Source organism: Ambystoma mexicanum, chromosome 3p (genome assembly GCF_040938575.1).
Source record: "Ambystoma mexicanum isolate Mex_15411 chromosome 3p, UKY_AmexF1_1, whole genome shotgun sequence".
Lineage (NCBI taxonomy): Eukaryota > Metazoa > Chordata > Amphibia > Caudata > Ambystomatidae > Ambystoma > Ambystoma mexicanum.
Window position 1 is genome coordinate 390,053,885 of NC_090925.1, and position 24,365 is coordinate 390,078,249.

The following is a 24,365-nucleotide window of genomic DNA, read 5'->3' on the forward strand; positions in this document are numbered from 1 at the left end:
ACCATGTAGCACGACTGACAGAAACTTAAGATTGCGTGCCCGTCTCTCCAAATTATACGACCCACCGACGAAAGAAATGGAACAATTAAACCTTCTAAAAAAATGCCCATAAATGCTAGGTCTCTAGTTGCCCTTGTAACCGAAATCTCTGCCATCTTACTAATAGATAACCTCGACTTCCTGGCCATCTCAGAATCATGGCTACATGATGCAGCAGGCCCGGCCATATCGCTGGCAGTCCCCGAAAACTATACTATCCTGCAAGCAGATAGACACACCTCCTGAGGTGGTGAAATAGCAATTATAGCCAAGACCAACTTAGATTTGAGAATTGTGACAGCACCAACCATGAAATCCTGCGAATGCCTATCGGTCAAAGTTGCCACGGCCAACTCACAAACGCTAAACATTTTCCTGATCTATAGACCACCTGGCCCCATGGGAACCTTCTCGGAAGACATCTCTACCGCCCTGTCTAACAACCTGAAAAATACTACCCAAACATTAGTGTTAGGTGATTTCAATCTAGGATATAATGATACTAAGGACACCCACTCCACTGCCATTGCTATGACTCTGCAAGAGCTTGGCTTCTCCCAGAAAGTCAATTCACCCACGCATAACAAAGGTCGAATCCTCGATTGGATTGCCGAATATAACTGTGAGGTAAATATCACGGCTATCGTTCCGCAAATCTGGACAGACCACTATCTCCTAGTATTCTCACTAGCTACTAACCTAGCTACGGCCCAGCCTTCGATTACCCCCCCTTCGCTCACAAGGAATAAAAAACTCATGACAGTTGAAAAACTACTGCCACATATCCTACCTAAACTTAACTCTATACCGGACAATAATGACCCTAACGCCCTAGTCAAACGGTACAACGAAGTCATGAATTCAGCCATTGATATTATTGCACCGTTGAAACTAAGGAATAGTAAACCAAAAAAAATCTCAACTCTTGGTTTACCCCACATTTAAAAAACCTGAGACTACTCAAAAGAAAATTGGAAACAGCGTGGAGATGCTCCCCAACAGCAGAAAATAAACTAAACCTCACCAAAGTCTCATCTCAATACAAGAAAGACATCCTCTCAGCCAAACAGGATACCTATAACAATAGAATATCCCGATCCAAGTCCAGTGTTAAAGAACTGTTTATTATCCTGAAAGAACTGGAAACACCCATTGTACCACAAGAAAACTGTATTAAAGACAAACAGTGGTGCTCCAGTATCCAACACGCCCTAACTAACAAAGTAGCCAACCTACAAACTAAAATTGCTCTCAAGAAAGCCGCTCTAGTACCTAAAATGCCTCAGAGCATAGCTCCCCTACCTCATCACAAAAAAGAAACTCGGTTCAGCTTTTCAAAAGTTTCGACCATCGAGGTGGAAAAGGTCATACTGGGACTTAAACCGTCCAATTGCAAAGGAGACCAATGCCCGGCGCAACTTATCAAGGACGCCGTGAGAGAACTCTCTCCTTTCATAATTAAACTTATCAACTCGTCATTCACCACTGGTATTGTCCCGAACAATCTGAAAGAATCCTGGGTTCTGCCATTACTGAAAAAGCAAACCCTTGACCCTGCCATTCCTAGGAACTTCAGATCCATTACGAACGTGCCATTTCTTCTAAAAATCTTAGATAAAGTGGCATATATCCAAAGACAGAACTTCCTGGAATCCAATCTCCTTTTAGGATCTCGTCAATCTGGATTCCGCCCTCAACATGGCACCGAAACGGCCTTAATTGACCTCAAGGCCCAAATAGACGAGTTTAGAGATAAAGGCCAAGCAGCACTACTATTCCTTCTAGACCTCTCGGCTGCATTCGACTTAGTCAACCACAAAGTCCTATGTAGTCACCTTGATTCCACAGCCCATTTCTCTAAGGAGGCCATAACCTGGATCAAGTCTTTCCTGAGCGACCGGACCATGAGAGTCTTCTCTCCATCGGTCTCAGCAGACCACATACCCATAACCTGCGGCGTTCCACAGGGATCCTGTGTGTCACCCACACTCTATAACGTATTCACCAAGCCCCTCTTCAACGAAATGGACCATTTGGGTATCGTCTATACTAACTATGCAGACGATACCCAAATCCTCCTTCCACTTTCAGGAGATTACGTTGTTGACTTGGCTCTGGTGAATAGAATTTACAGTATCGTTCAGGCTTGGATGGCCACTCACGGTTTATGCCTGAGCGATGACAAAACTGAGCTCATCATTCTAGGCACCCCGACTCTCTTAGCCAAATTCAGCCCAGACTATGCTAACTTAGCTATTGATGGTAATATCATAAAAGTAGCAAAGGAAGTGAAGACCCTGGGCTTTTACCTAGACGCCACCATGAACTTCACTAAGCAAGTTAACTCCCTTGCATCAACTACCGCATACACATGCAACTTATCAGAGCCAGTAAACAATTCCTCTCCACAGACAGCTGCCTCATGCTGGCTAGAGCCCTCATACTTTCCAAATTGGATTATTCTAACGCACTCTACATCGGGGCGAACAAACAAACGATCCACAAAATACAGGTCCTACAAAATAATGCCCTGAGAGCAGCCCTGAAGATCAATAGAAGTGAGCATATCTCCTCCACTAGAAGAGAATACAAATGGTTATCTACCTCTGACGAAATCAAACTTAAGACTGCCTCCCTTACCCACAAGTGCCTCAATAATAATGCACCACCATACCTTACAGACAGAATCTGCAATAAAACATCCTCCAGAGCGACGAGAATAGCTAACTCTAACTGCCTCCAAGTTCCACGATTTAGACTATCCACTATAGGGGGACATAGCTTCCTAGTCAAGGCTGCGCAACTATGGAACTCCCTACCTCCTGACATCAGAGCCCCACAGCCATATGCCAAATTCAGGCAGATTCTGACCAATTGGCTAAAAGATAACGACAAATAAAACCCAGTCCACGCCCTCCTGACGCTTCTTCCTTATTCTATGTCACTTAACCATGTAACCTACATTGCACATACTGAGATGCCACTGCCTATTCTATACTGTATTTCATGCACCTCTGTAACCTCAGTGCGTTTTCTTGTAACTATGCAATGTTACTTTGTATATATTGATGTGATTTTATATGCCGGCCTGTTGGCCATGTAACCAAGTCAAACATATCCTTTTTCTGTTGTGCCCTGTTGCTCCCGGGTCTGGTGCACATTACAAATGATAAACTAAACTAGCGAACAACCTTGCTTTAAGCCAAAGTTGGTATCAATTTCCTCACTCAAACGACCGTCTTGGTCCAACCTAATTTGAACTTTAGTGTTAGTATAATATTCTTTAATGAAGTAGAGGATCCATATTTAACTTTTCTAGCTTCAACCACAACAAATTGCCATCCACCGTATTGAAAGCTCCTCTTAAGTCTATGAAGCATATGAACAGTTCATTGTTTCTCTTCCTCGAACAATCTCGCATCAGATACGCCAGGGAACACAGATTAGATGACACCCCCATGTTTTTGCCAAATCCGCTCTGTTGATTTGAGAGGACATTATTACTTTTTATACACTTTTGGGTTTCTGATAGCAGTAGTCCCACAAATATTTTTGCACAGACATCCTTCATCGCTAGCAGTCTGTAATTTGCAGGATTGTCTCTCGCCCCCTTTGGAATATAGTGATTAGTAGCAAAGCTTTTCAGCTAACTGGTATCGTACCAGTCAGGACAATATTAGTGTAGATATATCCCAGCATAGATGCCCAATATCGCAGATCTTTTTTATACACCATGTTGGGTTTCCCATCAGGACCGGGTGGTCTTGACATTTTTAAGTTAGTGATTATTTTTTCAACGTCCTCATTTTCCCCAAAAGAAACTTCTCTCAGTGAATGTCAGGCAAATCACGTGGGTGTCAAATGAACCATCCCTAACATACAGTTGCTGAATATATGATCTCCACTCATGCTTAGTTATCCCATTTATTTCCTTTTTCCACCACTCTTAATAGTAGTGTGTTCTTTATATTTCGGCCAAAAGCAGTGAAAGTCAGATCCTCTAAGCATACCCCACATGACAGACCAAATTTTAGCGAAAATATAGGCCTTATGTCTCTGGATATAATTCTTATATCTTGTTTTAACATGTTCTATTTTTTTGTTTCGCAACATCAGATCTATATCTTCCTTTTTAAAATGTATTATCTCCTTACCTACTAATCTTTTTTCTTTTATAATTATTTTGTCAAAGGCTTTTTGTTGAAAGGAGCTTTTTTTCTAACCTTTTCGTTTTTTTCTGAATAACTTGTCTGGCAGTCTTAGATATCCAGCCTAGATCTTGCACCCGTATGACACCTGAAGGACAATCTATTAGTGAGTCTCTCAAAGCACACCCTGTACTCCTCTATATTTGTCACATACCAATGTATTCTGTTCCCTGCCTCGTTAGTCATTGTCTATCCAAATGTTCACTCCTTCATATATGTTTCCAATTTTAAGCAACATTTATTAATTGCTTGATCACTTAATCTAGTTTTAATCAAAGATAGTTTACCCATTATTTGGAACACCAGTGCAAGGAACAATATATAATCAATCCATGGTGCCTTACCACCAGCTGACCAAGTATACTGTTCACTCTGCTTATCGTCCCGATTTGTAAACAGCTGGTATAAGCAGTTTAGACTAATAAAAATAGACCATCTATCCTTCATTAGAGTACACTCATCGATATGGTGAATTATTGTGGACCATAGCACATTGCATGATAACACAGTCTGGTCAAAACCACAATCAGTATTTTTTTAAAAATCTTTGGTAATTACGGTCTCCCATTATAAGAAACAAGGCCTCAGGGTGGTTCCCCCCCAATCATGAAGTATCTTGTCATATAGACCTTTATGATCAACACTCCTTGATAGCAAGCTACTCCATCTGGTTGCACAATCACTGTTAATATATGAGGGGAGTTGCCAGCACCCTCGTATTCGGTTTCCAGGCTATTTTTTAAACACCAACATCAAGCCCCCATATGGACAGACCTTTACACCTTGCATGGCTTTCTTTTGTACTATATGATATCCATCAGTTTCTAGATTACTCATTAACCATGTTTCCTGGAGAGCAAATATATCCACCTCCATTAAATACCTCAACCCCTGCAATCTTGACAGAAACTAATTGTGGCCCCTCATATTCCATGGTAGAATTTCCCATTTGTCATTTGCTACAGATTTTTGACAATCTATTTTGTCTGTGGCAGTAGCATATTTACTCAATCTGATTTGACCCGCTTATCTAAATCAGGCATACCATCATCCTTTGGGATTCTATCTATTTTGCTATTTCCTTTGGTCTAATTTCTAGGAACTTTAGTAATGTTCGTTTGGGCCTCATAGCCTAGTTCTCTAATCTCCAAAGCACAGATCAAAATTAATTCAGCAGTAATGGCCAAGACCAGATGCAGAATCACCCAATTCGGATCTTGCGCAGATCTTGATAATTCCACCAGAGCTATGTCTCTACTTGTTATTGCCTTTAAATCTGGAATTTGATGCAGTAATTCAAGTACATTGTGCCTGTTTAGGAATGGACTGCAAGAGGAGGCACATATATACATTATTTTAATTGACAACATATTAATTTCAATATAGTTTAGAACATCCATCAACAAAATAACTTTTTTATTGGGACTTCCTATAGCTTTTTGCTCATACTTTTCATCATTTCCTATATCCCAATCTTCAAATTTTAAACCATCTTCATATTCAATACTCATCCTTGAGCTCATTGCCACCTTCTCCACCCCATCGATTCATCTGTACTTGTGATTTTACTTCTCCCATTATTTGAATTTCTCTGGAACCATGTATCCGATTGTTTTTGTCTAGAATTTTTTTTATTGATTAGTTGTTTTTTGGTGTTTTATTTATTTCCTGTCGAATGGAACCTCTTTGACGTTTCTATACATCTTACGCTCTCAGATGAACCAACTAGCGGCATAACTTGTTTCGATTTGCAATTTTTATAAGTTACAATATTTGTTTGCTTTTTCTTATCTTTACCTTTTCATTTTCCTTTGTGTGTAGGATATTTCTGAGGCACATTCATATCACCCTCATCTGATACATCACAAGGGTTTTCTATGCTTTGACCCATCTCTATCTCTTCTTCATCTTCATGCAAAGTTAATAATGAATCATCCTCATTTACCACCCCTCCCTCACTCACCGCAACATCAGATTTGTTAACTTCATCATTATCTTCCGTTGTCCTAGGATTTAGCTTTCCATTTGTAGTAGTTCATATAACATCTACCAGCATTGCAAGATTCTCTTTGATTACTTTCTGTTCATTATACACTGTATTGCACAAAATAAACAGGGCTTTAATTATTTTAACGTCTTCTGGTTCATAAGCGCTATCATCCGGAGAAAGCAGGGGTGGCACCTTACATGACTACAAGGTAACACATTTTTCATACATTTGTTGATATGAACAAACACGAATGATTATAATAATGCATATACTTTGTTAAATGCTTCACAACTAACAATTGCTTTCTATCTACCTCTCTCCGCCCCCTCATTCTCCACCCCATTTTTGTCTGGCTTTTTATTTCTGACATCTATGTACGCTTTATGTATTTACACTCTTCTTTTGGATGCTTATTCAATCTCACTTTGTCGTTTTATTTTTGATATATACACATGTCTACCAATGTTATTATTTTGTTATGTTTTCATTTGTTTTATGATTTTATGATGTTAAGACAAATCAATAGCCCTGATTTGAAAAAGGTCATTGGAGGACCGAAACACGTGTCATCAGTTATAAGGGCAATTTCTTTTTGAGCAATAAATTTACTCTGCAAGGATTTGGCGCAGTCTTTTTCTAGGTTACTTATACTTCATACTATCTATCAAGGGGTCTTGTACTTGGTTAAACCCCATACCTTGTGAGACGCGACTCAATGGACTCAATGTATTGATTGAATCAACTTCTTTCTTTCTTTTTTACTACTATAAGATGTCGCCAAGTTAGACCAAACCTTCCAAACCAAGATCTTATTTTGAGGATCCCCTAAACCAAGAGTGACCATTCAACAGAATCCTAACTCAGACCCAAACACTGGGCAGCAATGTATGTTAGCCAAATGGAGGCAGTGATGATCAAGCCTCCCCTCAGGCCACTCTACTTTACTGCGTCTCAGGTTACGAGGGGTAAATAATGGACAGATGTGTGCGGCTACTCTTCCCCATTGCACGGTAGGGAAAGACCCTGACCTGCCAGCGGTGCCCACCACCTAGCTTCTTTTTTTGGATGGTTAACAGTCATGAGTCACAAAGTCACAAAGTGAGGTACTTAAATACCTTCAGTTGGGATCACTCTCAGGTTGTGGTGAATCATGTAGCGTTTGTGGGCTCCAGCCCAGAACCAACTTCAACCTTCAGTATAACATCCTGCTTACTCCACCTGCCATGGCCAGTTTCAGTCCTTCTATGAACGTGGGAGGGGAGAAGCAGGAAGCAGCAGAGGAACAGCAGGGAAACAGCCTACCCCTCCAGCCTCTCCTCGCCAAGGTTGCGGCTTTGAAAAAGAAAATGAAGAGCAGCTGGTACTGACAATGCTCAAGGACATCTTCCTCCTTCCTTCCCTCCACAGCAGGGAAACAGCCTGCCCTGCCAGCCAGGGATTTAGCAATCCACCTGTCAAGTGAGGATGGGGTCTCCTCCCAACATGGTGTTTTCCAAAGCCAGGCCTGTCCCAGAGGCAGGGTATGTGAGTTGGGAGGGTCCCAGTCACTATCCCTTCTACCTGTGCCTGGCTGCAACTGCCAAGTACCACTTCATCTTGCTCCATATCTGTTGTGCGCAATGCTGGCCAGTGTTTCTCCCTTTTTCCCGTAGGACTGCAACCACCAGATGTCCTTGCAGTGGTTTCCTGACTCCAGAGTTCACCAGGGAGAGAGGTGGTGGCAAGCATAAGGACAGAGGAAATCCTTACAAGTCAAACAAGCGATTCCAAAACTCTATGTAAAAGGGACATGAACATGGACTTTTCTGATAGTGGGCTGCCATTACAAAGAGCTGGTGGACCTGCATAATTATAATCATAATTGTTCTTTTATATAAAATACAAAAACGAGGCAGGCTTACAGCCTGTTTTATGCTTTCTCACACTTGTAACCTCGCTCAGGGGGAGAAAAAAAGCAGCGGTTAGCCCAGGAAACCTGCTCCTGCCTAAGCCCTATCAAGTGGGAGAGCAGAAGGGACTAGTCAGTGTGGGTTGTTGGGCTGAGGTCAAGGGAGGAGAAGGTGGACCAAGAAACCAGACGGAGGAAGGACGGGGCAGCAGAGTGTGGAGGGGAATTAAAGAAGCCATGTGTAATGTGAATTATTGGTTGGTGAGAGAAAGTGGTATGAGGTTGTGAGAGTGCAGGCAAGGTGAGTGAGTGAGGCTAAGGGAGAGACGAGGTATGTGTAATGCAGACTGGTTGGGAACGGTGACTGGGAGAGCTAAAGTAAGTTGACTGTGGGAGAAGGTGTGGGTGTAGTATAGCATAGTGGGAGGTGAGCATAGTAGAGAGCAGTGGAGAGTGGTGGACAGTAGTGGGAGGAGATTGTAATGAAGAGTGGTGGGAGTAGTGAGTGGTGGGAGGAGAGAGTAGTGGATATTAGTGGAAGGCGGACGGTGTAGAGAAGAGAGAGAGAAAGACGAATATTGGAGGGACAGTAGAGGGAGAGTGAGAAAGGACGAGACAGGAAGGGAAAACAGGGAGTTGAGTAGGATTAAGGGAAAGAAGGTGCTTAGAAGATCCAGGTGAGCAATACCAGGACGTTACAGGGAAGAAAACGTAGAGCCTGGGCAATTGGAAGGCACCAAGTCCAATTGTAAAGATGATTGTTTTGTGGGACCTCAGGATAGGATTCACCTAGGAAATCCCACAGGGAGAAAGTTAGATAAGGAGTTTGCCTATTGTTGTGGGTTCTGTAAAAGGACCACCCAGTCTAGACTCAGGGCGCTGACCCTAATGAGGAGGAGGAAGCCCCACCCGCTTCCAGCTTAGCAGGCAGTAAGGATCTAGCATACTTTTCACGCGGCACAGTAGCTATCGCATGCTGGTTCAGAGCCCAAAAAACGTCTTTTCCCATATGATTACAACACTGATTTATGCTCTGCTACAGTGGTTTAAATTGTGTTCATTTGTTCAGCTCATGGAGGCTCAAAGTGTGTGCCCTCCCCAACCCGTATACACAAACACATACAAATACATCTCTAATACCTCACTGTGTAAGGTGTTACCTCACATTGTATACATTGGCTCTGCAACACATTCACAATGAAGATTACCCCTGCTAGCTGCGCAGGGAGTATTAATTCTATTAAAGACTAAGGAGGCAAGCATTATGCTTCATCCTCCTTTATTATACTCTTCAGCAGTTCAACAAAACACATATAAAACCTTTGAAAAGTGTCCAACAAACTTTTCTCATTTTCAGACTACAAAATCCATGAGTCCCTGTAGTCCAAGCCCCCTCAGCCAGTCACAATCCACTTCCTGTGCTTGGGCTCCTCCTCTGCTTTTACTTGCTCTGAAACTCTCATAACTTCCATAACTTGATCCTCGCCAACGATGCGAAGTCTTCCTCAACTTAAGAACTCAACTGACGGCGAATCGCCAACCTCCTGTATCCTTTTCTGTCTTCAGTTATTCTTCTGGTCTTCCCCTAAGAGGCAATATAATAGGAGATTTTAGGGTGGAGTCTATGTAGTGTACTTACTATCATAAAATAATGCAAATATATATAGACAGTACAATACTCGGGTGGGAATTTAATGCTTGCCTTCTTAGTCTTTAATAGAATTAATACTCCCTGCGCAGCTAGCAGGAGTAATCTTCATTCTATGACAAGACTGGAGGCGAGCATTATGCTTGTTCAAAGCTCCCCAACACCGTACCTGCTAAACTCTCTGCTGGTTTAAAATAAAATTCTTTAAACGTGCGCTCACACGACCAGTCTGCCGCTAACATTATTTCACTTAAAGACACTCCTGCTCTCACGGCTCTCGAGGCCATAGCTCCTCTCACTGAATGAGCTCCATACATGCTCACATCCACACCTGCTACTTGCATAATCTCTTTGACCCATCTTGCTATGGTTGCTGTAGCCACTGCGTGAAAAGGCTTCCTCCGTGCTATTAGGAGCTGTGTGGTACCTACCGCCCTAAATTCTGCCGTCCTGTTCTCGTATTCCTTAATGCAACGTGCAACACACCATTTTGCATTACTCGGGAAGTAGGGCTAATGAACCGTAGTGGTCCCTGTCTTGGTCCTCTTAACTATTGGGAAAGTCACTCCTTCCGGACCGAAAGAGACCTTCTGGTAATCTCCAGTGCCTTCACCTCTGATACTCGCTTGCAGGAGACCAGACATAATAGCATAGCTAGTTTACCCGATAGCTGCTTGAGGGAGAGATACTTATCTGTTGGCCAATCTGATAGGAGTCGTAATACTACTGCCACGTCCCACGTTGACCTATACCTGGGCTCTGGTGGTACTCTAAATTTTGCACCTCTGATGAGCCTTACCATTGCCGGGTGTTCACCTGCCGGGGCTCCCTCTATTGGCATATGACCTGCAGAAATCGCCGATCTATATACCCCTATAGTGCGAAAAGCTCTACCGTCTTGCAACAAGTTCGCTAAGAAATTCAGTATTTCCACTACAGGAGCTGAAATGGGATGAACACTTCTGTTCTTACACCGGCTTGTCCATTTGGCCCAAGCTGCATCACAGCTCCTCCTTGTGGATGGAGCCCAGGATTCAGCGATAAGCTCTGCAGCTTGCGTCGAAATTCCTGGCAGTGCCCAGCGTCTCCTGATATCCTGCACGCGGCTAGCGGGAGTGTCCCTCTCACTCTCAGAGGATGATATGACCCAGCTGGGTCCGTGAGCAGTTGCTCCCCTTCGGGGAGGATCTTGGGTATGTCCGTCACTAACTCCATTAGTGTTGGAAACCATACCTGAGATTTCCACAAGGGCACTTCCACCACCAGCTCCGCTTTCTCCCTCCGACATTTCGCTAGAACTCTGCTCAGCATTACGAAGGGAGGAAAAGCGTAATGAGGGCCTCCTGTCCACTCTTGCAGGAAGACATTGGTACCTTGAGCTTCCGGGTCTAGTCTCCAGCTGAAGTAAACTCTTGTCTGAGCGTTGAGCCGGGAAGCAAACAGGTCCGTGTGCAAAGGGCCCATCTCGTGTTCAGCTTCTGAAACACTGCTGGATCCAGTCTCCAGTCACTGGAGTCTGTCAAATAACATGAGTTCCAATCCGCTACTACGTTCAATGTACCTGGGAGATACTCTGCTGTCGCTGACGTTTCTGATCGTAGGCAGAAGTGCCATAAATCTTTCGCTAGCTCCGCTAGCATTTTGGACCTTGTACCGCCTAGGTGGTTGATATAGCGTACTGCCGATATGTTGTCCATCTTCAGCAGGACACAAGATTTCACTCTTTCTCTCGTGAATGCCTTGATCGCAAACGATCCTGCCAGTAGCTCCAGGCAATTTATGTGGAGGCGAAGTTCCTCTTCACTCCACCTGCCTCCGGTCTGTAAGGATCCGCATCTGGCACCCCAGCCCTTCCGGGTGGTGTCTGATTCTATAATCAGGTCCGGTCTGTATCCGAAAATGGCTCGCCCATTCCAGGCATCATATACTTCAACCACCACTCTAGCTCCGTAATGGACTCTGGATCCAGCGGCACTAACTGATGATACTTCAGACCCTGTTGAAGGTGCCTTATCTTCAACCTCTGCAGCGCTCGGTAGTGCAAAGGACCTGGAAATATGGCTTGGATAGATGCTGCGAGCAGACCCACTATCCTTGCCAAGGTTCTGAGTGATACTTGTCGTTTCTCTAAGCATGCCCTGATCTCTCTCTTGATATCCCTTATCTTTCGAGGCGGAAGCTCCAATGTCGCTTCCTTGGTATCTAGCACAAAGCCCAGGAAATCTAACCTTTGCGCTGGCGTGGTATCGGACTTCTCTGTATTCACTAGGAATCCCAGTGATCCTAGAAGATCCTGCACCCATTTTGTCTGGTATACCAGCACAGCTCGATCCTCTGCTAGGAGTAAGAGATTGTCTAGGTAGATGATCATCCTGACGCCTTTCTCTCTGATCGCTACCGGCTTCATCAGTTTCGTGAAGGCCCAAGGTGCTGATGCAATTGCCAAAACCGTCCTTGCCAGCGAAAAGCTAGAAACGGTCTGTACTCCTTGAGTACTGGGATCGTCAGGTATGCGTCTTTCAAGTCGAGGCGCATCAACCAGTCTCCCTCTCTCAGGGAGTCTCTGAGCTGATGGATGCCCTCCATCTTGAAATGTCGGTATATGATCCATCCGTTCAGCTCTTTGAGATTTATAACCGGGCATACTTTCTCCTTCCTGTGTACCAGGAACATGTTGCTCACAAACCTTGGGGTCGACTTGCATCTCTCTATCGCCTGCTTGTGTCTAAGCATGCTTGTTCCGCTTGCGCTAGCCTCTGATTCTGAGGTCTGCCCTGCTGTCTTGGCTCTTCCATAAAATCTAGCCGCAAGCCTCTGACGGTTTGCAATATCCAGGCATTGCTTGAAACCGTGTGCCAATTCTCTAAAAACATCCGCGTCCTCCCCCCTACGGGAGGATACTGACTCCCTCTCACCTGGTGTAAAACCTTGTCCTCGTTCTGTTCCTCTGGACCTGCGTCCTCTCGGGAATCTCCCCCTCGACGGGAAGAAAGTGTCTTGGCCTTTGTTCTCCCAGTATTGTGCTCTGGGGTTTTGGGATCTTCGTCCTCCATGATTGCGACCGGCTGCACGACCCCTGAGGCGGCCGGTCCCGCCAAAAACTCTATTTGGGAAGATTTTTCGGATCGATGCCTGAGCTTTTTCTAGTGACGCATATGTTCCGACAAAGCGTCCCATCTCCTTCCCGAATGTCTCTCCAAACAATAGACCCTGGGCTCCTTCTCCTGCTTTATATGATGCCAAATCACTAAGTTTTGAGTCTATTTTCAGAAGGAGGCCTCTTCTCCTCTCTGACGCAATGGCACAATTCGCATTTCCGAGGAGGCAGACCTCTGTCTGCGCCCAGCTGGCGAGAGCTTCGGAGTCCACTTCCTCCCCGGTATCCTTTGCCCTCTCAGCGAGGTCCATGATCTTGGCTAGTGGTCCAGCTAGGTCCAACACCTTCTCCTGGCAGCTTCTCCAGGATCTATCAATGCCTTTGCGGGGATCCTTTGCTGTTTTTGAAACAAAAGTTAGCATCTTTGGGTCGATTTCGGGGGGTCTCCGCTACCTTCCCTGGGAGGTCCGGCCGCGGACACTCTGCCCGTAGGCGCTGCCTGACATCCTTATCCAGCGCCTTGCGTAACCTTGTCGCCATATATTCAGTTACTCGGGGGGATGGTTGCCACTCTGTGGACCTTGGATTCCGGATGCTGTCCGGGTCAAACATGTCGTCATGGGCTTCCAGAAGGTGTTTCTCCTTCCGCGCCCTCTTGCCCCCACTGGGAGCCACCCAGTCGTCGGCTGTGACTTCTTCATCACCCTGCGAGGTCTGATCATCTACTGGCTCCTCTTCCGAGCCTGGGTCTTCTCCAGCGTTATCCTCCCCTGGAGCGGGGGTCATGAGGTGTGGCACGGATTGACGCTGTAGATAAGCCTCTTTCAGCTTTGCAAACGCGTCTGTCACCTCCGGGGCCTTATCTTCTGCCCCTTCTAAAGAGCCCCGGGGGTCGTCAGAGGATTTCCTCTTGAGGGCTATTTTACTCCCCTTGCTCCCTTTTTCCAAGGGTACCGTGGGCGTGCGCTTCAAGTTCTTGGTGCTTGTACTGGGCTGGGAGAGCATAGTCTCCAATGTCTCCAGTCTCTCCTGTAGGGGCCTGACCCCTTCCGCCACTGCATCTATAAGGGAGGTTCCCAGCACATGCTTAAAACTGTCAGCGAGGTCCTGACACTGCTCTTCTCTCCACTCGAATTCTGACATCCTACTGCTGTGCTGTGTGCCCAAAATACCTGAGACAGGTGCCCAATGCTCCCTTAAGATGTTCTGATCTTAATATGAATGATTAACAGTTTTTTTTTTGTTTTTTTCTTTTATACTTTTCCCTGTGGCTGCACCAACATAAATGTCTGTTGCCTTCCGGCTGCTGCGAGAAAACTCGCTTCTTTGCGCTGTCTTCCTGCTGTCTTAGCAGTGAAAAGTGCCCAGGATTCTCCTGTCGCCTGCCGCACCTTCCTCACAGCTGATATCGCTCAGCTGGTAATTTCGAGCGCTGCAATCGTGTAATCGCTGGATCTGTTGACTTGAAAGTTTTTAATAATGCTCCAGAGAGCTGCCCGTGTCACTCGGCTGCTGCCGTACTACCGGGAAACCGTTGCATAAGTGCGACGTTTGGATCCTGCGCGCAAGGAAACTTGCGCTAAGGCCCTCCCACCCGCGGGTGGGGGCCTACTCGCGGGAGTGCTATTCGCTACTCTCCTGCATGGAGCTCCGCCCACCCGCGGGTGGGGGCTCCCGCAACGCTCTTCGGCGCGCTTCTGAAATCGCGGGCCCCGGCTCCTCCCACGCAAGGGTGGGGGCCGGTCCTCGCGAGTAGCTGCACTCTGCTGCAAAGTCTGTGAGACTGGCTGCACCCCTGAGGTGCCGAGATTGCGACACAGGCCGCCGCCCTCGCGGACTGTACCTACGTACTCAACTGCTGAACCTCAGCAGTGAGGTATAATCCTGCGACCGCAACGCGTGTGCTATAAAATATATAAACAATACTGTATTGTACCGTAGTACGCGCGCCTTCATAACCGCCCAAGAAAAACTTCACATATTCTGATGCTCAAATACGGACGCGCATCCAATATACACAATGACTTCTTTCTTAACATTCAATGACCTTCTTTCTTAAAATTCAATCACCCCCTTCTAGTCCATTCACACAGACACACGGAGAGGGAAAATTGTGGTACTTATCTGCTTGAAGAGCAGTAAAAGAAGAGGAGGAGCCCAAGCACAGGAAGTGGGTTGTGACTGGCTGAGAAGGCTTGGACTGTGACCACAAAAGTGATGGGGGAAGGTTTCGAATGAATCTGAACCACTGGCAATTGCTCTGGGCAACCTTCCACACCACCGTTTTTTAGCCCGTCCGCGCCATTGCAAAAGGGGTCCAGCCTTGTGCAAATCAGTCAGCTGCCGCCACCAATGGTAGCAGCCCAGCCCGAACTGCTAGGCCAGGTCCCCTCTGCACAGAAAACCAAGCAACCCCAGACATGTTTCGGCCTTGTTGGACCTCCTCAGTGAGGTGCAGCCTGGTTCCCTATGGCGCAGCGAGCAAGGGACCCACGTCTGGGCATACCCTCTCTCACATGGAGAGACAAACTGTGACCACAAAAGTGATGGGGGAAGGTTTCGAATGAATCTGAACCACTGGCAATTGCTCTGGGCAACCTTCCACACCACCGTTTTTTAGCCCGTCCGCGCCATTGCAAAAGGGGTCCAGCCTTGTGCAAATCAGTCAGCTGCCGCCACCAATGGTAGCAGCCCAGCCCGAACTGCTAGGCCAGGTCCCCTCTGCACAGAAAACCAAGCAACCCCAGACATGTTTCGGCCTTGTTGGACCTCCTCAGTGAGGTGCAGCCTGGTTCCCTATGGCGCAGCGAGCAAGGGACCCACGTCTGGGCATACCCTCTCTCACATGGAGAGACAAACTGTGACCACAAAAGTGATGGGGGAAGGTTTCGAATGAATCTGAACCACTGGCAATTGCTCTGGGCAACCTTCCACACCACCGTTTTTTAGCCCGTCCGCGCCATTGCAAAAGGGGTCCAGCCTTGTGCAAATCAGTCAGCTGCCGCCACCAATGGTAGCAGCCCAGCCCGAACTGCTAGGCCAGGTCCCCTCTGCACAGAAAACCAAGCAACCCCAGACATGTTTCGGCCTTGTTGGACCTCCTCAGTGAGGTGCAGCCTGGTTCCCTATGGCGCAGCGAGCAAGGGACCCACGTCTGGGCATACCCTCTCTCACATGGAGAGACAAACTGTGACCACAAAAGTGATGGGGGAAGGTTTCGAATGAATCTGAACCACTGGCAATTGCTCTGGGCAACCTTCCACACCACCGTTTTTTAGCCCGTCCGCGCCATTGCAAAAGGGGTCCAGCCTTGTGCAAATCAGTCAGCTGCCGCCACCAATGGTAGCAGCCCAGCCCGAACTGCTAGGCCAGGTCCCCTCTGCACAGAAAACCAAGCAACCCCAGACATGTTTCGGCCTTGTTGGACCTCCTCAGTGAGGTGCAGCCTGGTTCCCTATGGCGCAGCGAGCAAGGGACCCACGTCTGGGCATACCCTCTCTCACATGGAGAGACAAACTGTGACCACAAAAGTGATGGGGGAAGGTTTCGAATGAATCTGAACCACTGGCAATTGCTCTGGGCAACCTTCCACACCACCGTTTTTTAGCCCGTCCGCGCCATTGCAAAAGGGGTCCAGCCTTGTGCAAATCAGTCAGCTGCCGCCACCAATGGTAGCAGCCCAGCCCGAACTGCTAGGCCAGGTCCCCTCTGCACAGAAAACCAAGCAACCCCAGACATGTTTCGGCCTTGTTGGACCTCCTCAGTGAGGTGCAGCCTGGTTCCCTATGGCGCAGCGAGCAAGGGACCCACGTCTGGGCATACCCTCTCTCACATGGAGAGACAAACTGTGACCACAAAAGTGATGGGGGAAGGTTTCGAATGAATCTGAACCACTGGCAATTGCTCTGGGCAACCTTCCACACCACCGTTTTTTAGCCCGTCCGCGCAGGGACTCATGGATTTTGTAGTTTGAAAATGAGAAAAGTTTGTTGGACACTTTTCAAAGGTTTTATATGTGTTTTGTTGAACTGCTGAAGAGTATAATAAAGGAAGATGAAGCATAATGCTCGCCCCCAGTATTGTCATAGAATAGGACATATTTATAAAGAGATAGGGAAGAGTAGAAAACGGAAAGGCATCATTGCTTAACATAACACTTTCACATTAGGAAGCATTGTCTCAACGTACCTGAGTCAAAGAATTACTAACCTTAAAAAAGGACACATTTATTTTACAGATATAAAAGCCTTCAATTTGCTCGTTCTGATTCATATATTTCCAGTAAATCAACCCTCTTATAGGGTGCAAGTCATCATATTTCTGTTTTCAAACCAATCTCCATTTATAATCATGGGCATCAAAACATCTCTTCAAAACCAACATTCCTGTTCAGCCCCCCATGGCTCATAAATCACAATTCTATTTGGGAACTATACAACTACCCGTGCTTTAACACCAAAGATTCTCCTCAATTCAAAGTTCCAAACTAAACCAAAAAGCATGTATCAGGAAATGATCATCGAAATGAAATGCATGTATATGTAAAGACTACTAAGCACTTTACGAAAATGAACGAAAGAACACAAAATGGCTGTCTCTACAAAATGAGGCTTATGTAGGCCAATACGGGCCTTTAGCGCTTTGAGTGCTTCTTGCCGTTGAAGGTGAGAGTCCCCGAAAATGCACTCAAAACTCCCCAATGAGAATCAATAATGGACACACCCCAGGAGGGAATGAGACCAAGACCAAATGCGGGTGAAAGTAGAAGTAAAGTTTATCTAAAGCAAAAATAGGGCAAGCAGAGAACTCTGCAAACTCCGAGAGCTCTCTGCCCAACATCACTCTAACAGTACATGAAAAATGGTTACAGCGTCATGAATGACGTAACTACATAGGTTCAATTTATTACATTCTCATTGGTGAAGTCCAAAATCCAATATCGTTGTGTAGGCGCCGCCTCCAGATGATTGGATAGTTGCTTGGTGGGAAGGCGGACATCACGTGCTTCGGCCGGGCTGGTCAGTGCAAGGCGAAGGTCATTGGCCATGGATGGGGTGATTGATACTAACTCTCTAATCTAGACATTACTTCAAAGTATACAATAAAGAAGACACTCATAAAAAATATCGTTGACATCCTGGCAGTGGGGGGAGTGGGGGAATTGTACATTTCACACTTATCTATACACACATTTGTCTTGCGCACCTGAAGGGGGAAAAGGTATGGGGGTCATCTTTGTGCCAAGGGGCAGGGAGGTGACATTGTGGGTGGGCCTGGTAAATGTGGAAGAAGATACAATTGTTGCATTAAGGCATCAGTGAGAGATAGGCCTCTGGCCGCAGCACTGTCATAAGGAAGGGAGAAATGGGTGGGGGCTGTGCGCTCTTCGTGCATGGCACTGCTGGAGAGGAGAGAGACTGGCCCAGTTCGATCAGTGGAATTATACGTGAACCATTGACATGGGGTTCGATTATGTCTACCATTATCACATATATCATAGTCACCAGGGCTACAAAATGACTTTTATTTTCTTCAGTCTCGTGGCCACACCATGTATATTATACATGAGATTCTTATAAGATCTGAATATATTTGCGAGTATACACAATACTGAGAAACAAGTGAGACATGCGGGCCATACATCTTGCTTCATAATAAACTAGTGTAACAAACCAGGTATATACATTTGCTGGGGGTCTTTGGTAGAGAACGATATGGAACCGACATTCTAGGATACTGACATGTGGAACATGATATCATATTCATTGCAGTTGATTTAGGTAGGTTAAGTATTGATTGTTCTGTTACGTCCCACAGAGACAGCCCCCTTATACATAAACACTGGAGGGAATTTATAGCTTTACAGAGGGTATTAGCATTGTAGGTGAAACAGGGTGGCACACAGTCGTGGGGCATGCATCTGCCACATCGAAAGGGGTACGAGGTTGGGGGGTTATACATGGTATATATCTTAAGGGTAGAGTCTGCAAGTGACAAGGCATGTTTGTGGATATGGATTGTTTTTTCCAGGGCCGGGCTCTTGCCCGGTCATTCACAGGTCAGTGAGGGAAGGAAGAAGGCGAGAGATACAGTGTTGAATTTGTAGCTGTTCGCGTCCAGTCTTCCGTGAGAACAGGGCAGCTGCAGGGACACCAGAGGGGAGAGGGTGGGAGGAGTGGCTGGCTGTGTGCTGTGCCAGGGGAGAGCTGCAGGCCTGCAGGATGGCTTTGCGGCGAGGCCTGCTTTGGCATATACAAAATGGCGTCGGGGTTTGTTACAAAATTGAGTCGGCAATCAGCCCTCTTCATGGGTGTTGCACTCATATGTGTCGTCCTGATGCTGCCCAGCACCTCTGGCCACAGGCGCATGGACAGTCGTGGGACGGGCATGGTGTGCGTGCGGTCAAGGAATGAAGGGGAGGGGTCCAAATCAACCTTTCCTTCCATACACCATTTAAAGCACTACATTGCTATTTCTAAAATATGTCATATTGTAGTATAGACTGTTCTCTAAGTATAAAGCACATCATTAGTCTCTAGGCACTACATTTGAATACTACCTTCTACTAACAGGCCTTCTTAGGTTATATATATATGAGGGGAATTCTGGCATGACATGGTATCGCGTGTGCTGCTTTTCTACCCCGTAGTGCAGAATGGATGCCCACACTTGACACTATAGGCCAACAAGACAAGCCAGTCTGTTGCTAGATAGTTAATTATCTTTAGTGACCACCTTGGGTTTTAGGGACGCCTTTGATAGGGAGGGTGAGTCCGATTGGAGACAAGGGAGAGATGGTCAGCGAAATGACTAAAAAAGAAAAGCATTTCCGTTCCCGTTTGGGTTATTCAAATGCTAGTGTGACAGCCGCGGTTAATTCTGCTACTGTCACACTTCAAAAACAAATCAGGACAGGGCCATAAATAGCCCTGCCATGATTTGCGCCCCCCCCATGCATGTTTGAAAAGTCACAGGGGAATACTCCTTGTTTCTGCGCATTTTAATGCACCTCGCGTCTGAGAATTCTGGATGCGCTTTGAAATGCCCAGAAACACGCAAATGCACAAAAGGGGGAGAAGGAAATCTAAATGAGCGCATCTGCTATGCGCTCATTCAGGTGCCCTTTTTCAATTGGGCTGATATGTTTGATGCCACAAATGAGGAGTTGCTTTAGTGTATTATCTCCTCACTTGCACCAAGAAATGTTTTGAGAATCTGGCCCAGTATCTATTAATTAAAGTTCTTATTCATGAAGATTATCAAATGTCAAATACATTTTCTTTCTGGATAAAATGATGACAGCTTGAGTGAAACTAAAAGAAGGGTGGATAATCAGAATATCTGAGTCGGAAGGGTAATGATGGATCAATACATAAACTGTTTTCTCGATTTATCAAACTCTTCAGTTGTTTATCAGAAATTCATCAACCTTTGGTGGGCCATTTTAGTGAAGACAAGCCATAGTGTATGTAAATGTCAGATCGGTAGTAGCAAAATCCGTTCAGGATTGTAGGATATGCAGAAAGAATATTTTTGAGACACATTTAAATAGACTAACTTTTCAATGGATATTTATTGCCATGTGAGTTTGCAGCTCTGAAAACTATACTTCAATGTTTTGTGGCTCAACAAGTTGGATCTTTTATGTTTTAAAGGAACACACATGCCAACTAGATGAAATCAATCTTTCAGTGGTCATGCATGCCATTTTGAAACTGTCCCACTGGACATGAGTAGTACGAGCTGGTGATAACAGTACATATAGTGACGGCTATATCATTGCTACTCTATAACTACTCATTATTCTTACTCTCTGATAGATAATCCAATCCAAAGGGTCATCAACATTGCCAAGTTCACATGGGTATTCATTCAGGCATTACTTGATGACACAACCGAATCACTGAACTCACTCTGCAAAAAAAACCTGGACATAGCCATGGTGTTGAAAATTGAAAGATGCATGTTACGGCAGAACTTGAACAAGGTAAGCTCAAATCCATAGGTCTTCTTCATGTCTTGTTGCTAGGATAATGTATTTTGTCCCTGTGTTTAGGTGATGATGGAGATAGAAAGGAGAGGGGGGTACCACTTGTAAAAGAATCAGACAAAGAATACCCTCAAATATTCTAATTCAGTAAATCAATCAATATGTGGTCTCTACCAGAATCCTACAATGCACTGTACCAGGAAGAACCGATCAAAACAATAGACTAATGAGCGCTGCTCATCAGTACTGGTGACTACCTCTGTTGTAAAAATGACTGCATTTATCACATGAAAAGATTTGGAACAACTAAATAGTTAAAGCAAATAATAGAATGAAATCAATAAGCTTCTTCATAGCAATCTTTAATAGCAGACTTCTTTATAACTGAAGTTGCAGAGACTAGCTGATGCATTTCGGACAAAATGTCCATCCTCAGAGCTAGCTATACAAATAATACAGAAAATAATAATAATAATAATTATAATAATAAGTAATGAATAGCATATATGACTTTACTTTATAGGCAGTCCTGGCATACATTTCCAAGACGTACAAATTTAGCCTGAAGATGCTGGTTTCAATAACCAGTCTTTACCATAAGCCAACTGATTGGAATAATGTTCTACATCATTTAAGCTTCCACCCACCACCTACACTCAGGAGTCTTCCATATAGTCAACTTTTGAGGGTGAAACACATTGTAAAAAATGATGATGAATATCTACAAGAATTTGCCAGAATTACTAATCAGATTATAGAGGTTATTTAGTTGAAGAATTTGCAGAAGCGCAAAATAAAGATAATGAACGTTTGCATACCTCCTAACTGAGCGTCTGAGATAAGATTACTCGTTCTACACCACTAGTGTTTGGTAGCAAATACAGCACACAATCCCAAAGGATCAAGAGAATCTTACTTAAACATTGGTCATTACTAGATTGTGATACCAAATTGCATGATTTATTCAACAGCAAACCGGTTTCTGCCTACCAATGAAGCAACAACTTGCAAGACCTATTGATTAACACTTAAAGAGCCAGTACACCTCGAATCAAACCAAAGAAAACAGGCACATATCCCTGCCTCAGTTGCTGCAATTGCAACAATGTGAATAAGGGAAATGTAGTCCTACATGTAATGTTCTTTAGTGATTAACAGTAAAGTATATACCTCAACTTTATCTCTGGTTGAGATGCTGTAATTTCATTTACATTGGATACATGATGCAGTCGTTGATACTCTTAATGTATATTTTGCTGTCATTTACTGTGACAATTGTTACTATGTTTGGTACTGTGTCAATTGTTGTTTAGTAGGTATATGATTCTTAAGGCACAGAAGCTGTCTTTGAAAGTGCCTGACATTTATTTTCAAGATTGCAAGGACCCGTGAAGTACCGATGATATCACACGTAACAGTCATTTTTACCACATCAAACTGCTTAAAACATGTTAATAACTGATCCTTTTTCCTAGAGGAACAGCACATTTTAATGAGGTGAGATATGATATGAGAAAATGTTCTCCTATAGATACTCTTTTGAGTTTCAGTATTATTTTGTGGTTGGCAGAGTATTATAAATACGTAGTATACATGATCTCTATAACTTTTTCCAGAACTGTCTAACCATCAGTACTGCTGAATTCATGGACAAAGGTACTTTCTACCTTCATAGGTTCTTACATTGAGACCTATATATCGCCAAATGTATTAATGAGGATGTTGAACACTTGTATGGGAACATGTTTTCATAACTTCTTCTGTAGACACTTAAGTGGTGATTGGACATCCACATCATCAGGCAGGTATGAGTGAGCTGATCATTAAGAGTCTTTCTGTATACTATACCTCTTTAACACACTTGAATACTGTTGACAGTTTGATCCTTCTATTGCTCTATTGTTTTCTAATATATTGTTTTTTGAGGTGATAATGTTGCAGTCAGAAGCAGGTATGAACAGACAGCAATTCTATTTGTGTAGTCTATTAATGGTAAACATACAGTAAAGTCATACGTGCTATTCTTTACTTTCAGATAGCTCTGAGGAGAGATTTGTCTGAAATGCATTGGCTACTGTCGCTGCGTCTTAAGTTATAAAGACGTCTGTTATTAAAGATTGCTATCAAGATGACTCTTGATTTCATTCAATATATTATTTGCTTTAACTATTTAGTTGTTCTAAATCTTTTTTTTAGTTATGTGATAAATGCAGTAGTTTTTACTACAGAGGTAGTCACCAGTACTGAGTGGCACTCATCATTCTATTCTGAATATGGTGATTGACTCACAGCTGGTATACAAGGTTTCCTGCAAGCTTTCCCTGGCTCACTGAGCGGTCATGTTGCTGTGCAAACAAGTCCAATGGGGTGATTAAGAGTCAATGCCACACATGAATAACATTTAATAAGGGGATGTCTGCACAAAAAGATGTTATTGAAATGGTGCCGTCTGTTAAGGTAATGTTATTCCATGCAGTTTATGGGCAAGTAAGCCTGAATGAGAAAGAGCCTTTTATTGTTCTGAGGTTGTGGCCCTAACAGCTAGGATCACCAGTAATACTCCTGATATCAAATTTGGTGCTCAGTATCCTGGGGGTACCATCAGATCTGAATCAGGTCAATCTCTCAAAGGTATTAAGGCAAATACAGATTGGCTTCTGATTTACTGGGTAGGCTATGGTCCTAATACTGCAGAACCCCCAATGTTAAACATAGGCCCTCATACATCCTTATGTTGCTGGTTGGACGTTTTGCCCAAAATGACTTTTTCTCTATTAATGTATTATTCCTAAGGCTCGTAATGAAATAATATTTATCATGGGAGAGAACGACATAGAGGGACAATGATGAAAAAGGTAAAAAGCCTGGAGATGTTAGGTCTCAGTAAACAGAATTTCACAGGAGCTGCTGGCCCAATAGACATATAGTGTCCATTGTGCAACAGCCTTTATCTCATGCTACACTCTCAACACCCCTATGGGATACAGGATTGTGATAAAGCACCAAATGAGACTAAGCACAAGAACAAATCTGTTCACTATTGGCTCATCATATTCTTTCCTCCTTCCTCCAAACTTCCACCCCACTCTCATATAGTACCACAGTAACTTTCGTGGCCAGCCTGCAGGCTGCTGATTAAGACCGTAGGTCTTCAGTATGTTTTATTTTCACTAAAAGAAGCGTAACGTCCCTAATGTGACTCAAATATGTATGCAAGTGATCATTAGAAAATAACCTACTAAAAATGTTTTAAAAGACAATTTAAAATGTTAGAACAGGGGGTGGTGCTGTGTACCGAGTGGCTTTCCTGAGCTACGACCCGGCAATCCAATGCTCACCAAATAAATAAACTCCCTGCACTAAGACAAAGCTGTTTAGGACATCAGGAGCCCAGACAGCAGAGAGGGATGCTAAGGAGATGACTGACTGGAGCAGGATTGTAAATACAATAGTTGGCGTCCATGAGCCTGCCTGACTCCAACATGACGGCCATACACAGCAAGAG

General features: G+C 44.5%; 1 protein-coding gene across 1 annotated transcript in view; it reads left to right on the forward strand.

Annotated features, from left to right (window-relative positions):
* The window catches only part of LOC138579901 (piezo-type mechanosensitive ion channel component 2-like), a 2,232,767-nt gene that overhangs the window by 1,588,639 nt on the left and 619,763 nt on the right, over positions 1–24,365 (forward strand). Inside the window, exon 35 of the mRNA XM_069650129.1 lies at positions 20,691–20,857. Within this exon, the coding sequence (XP_069506230.1) occupies positions 20,691–20,857 (167 nt within the window). The remainder of the gene's footprint in view (positions 1–20,690; positions 20,858–24,365) is intronic.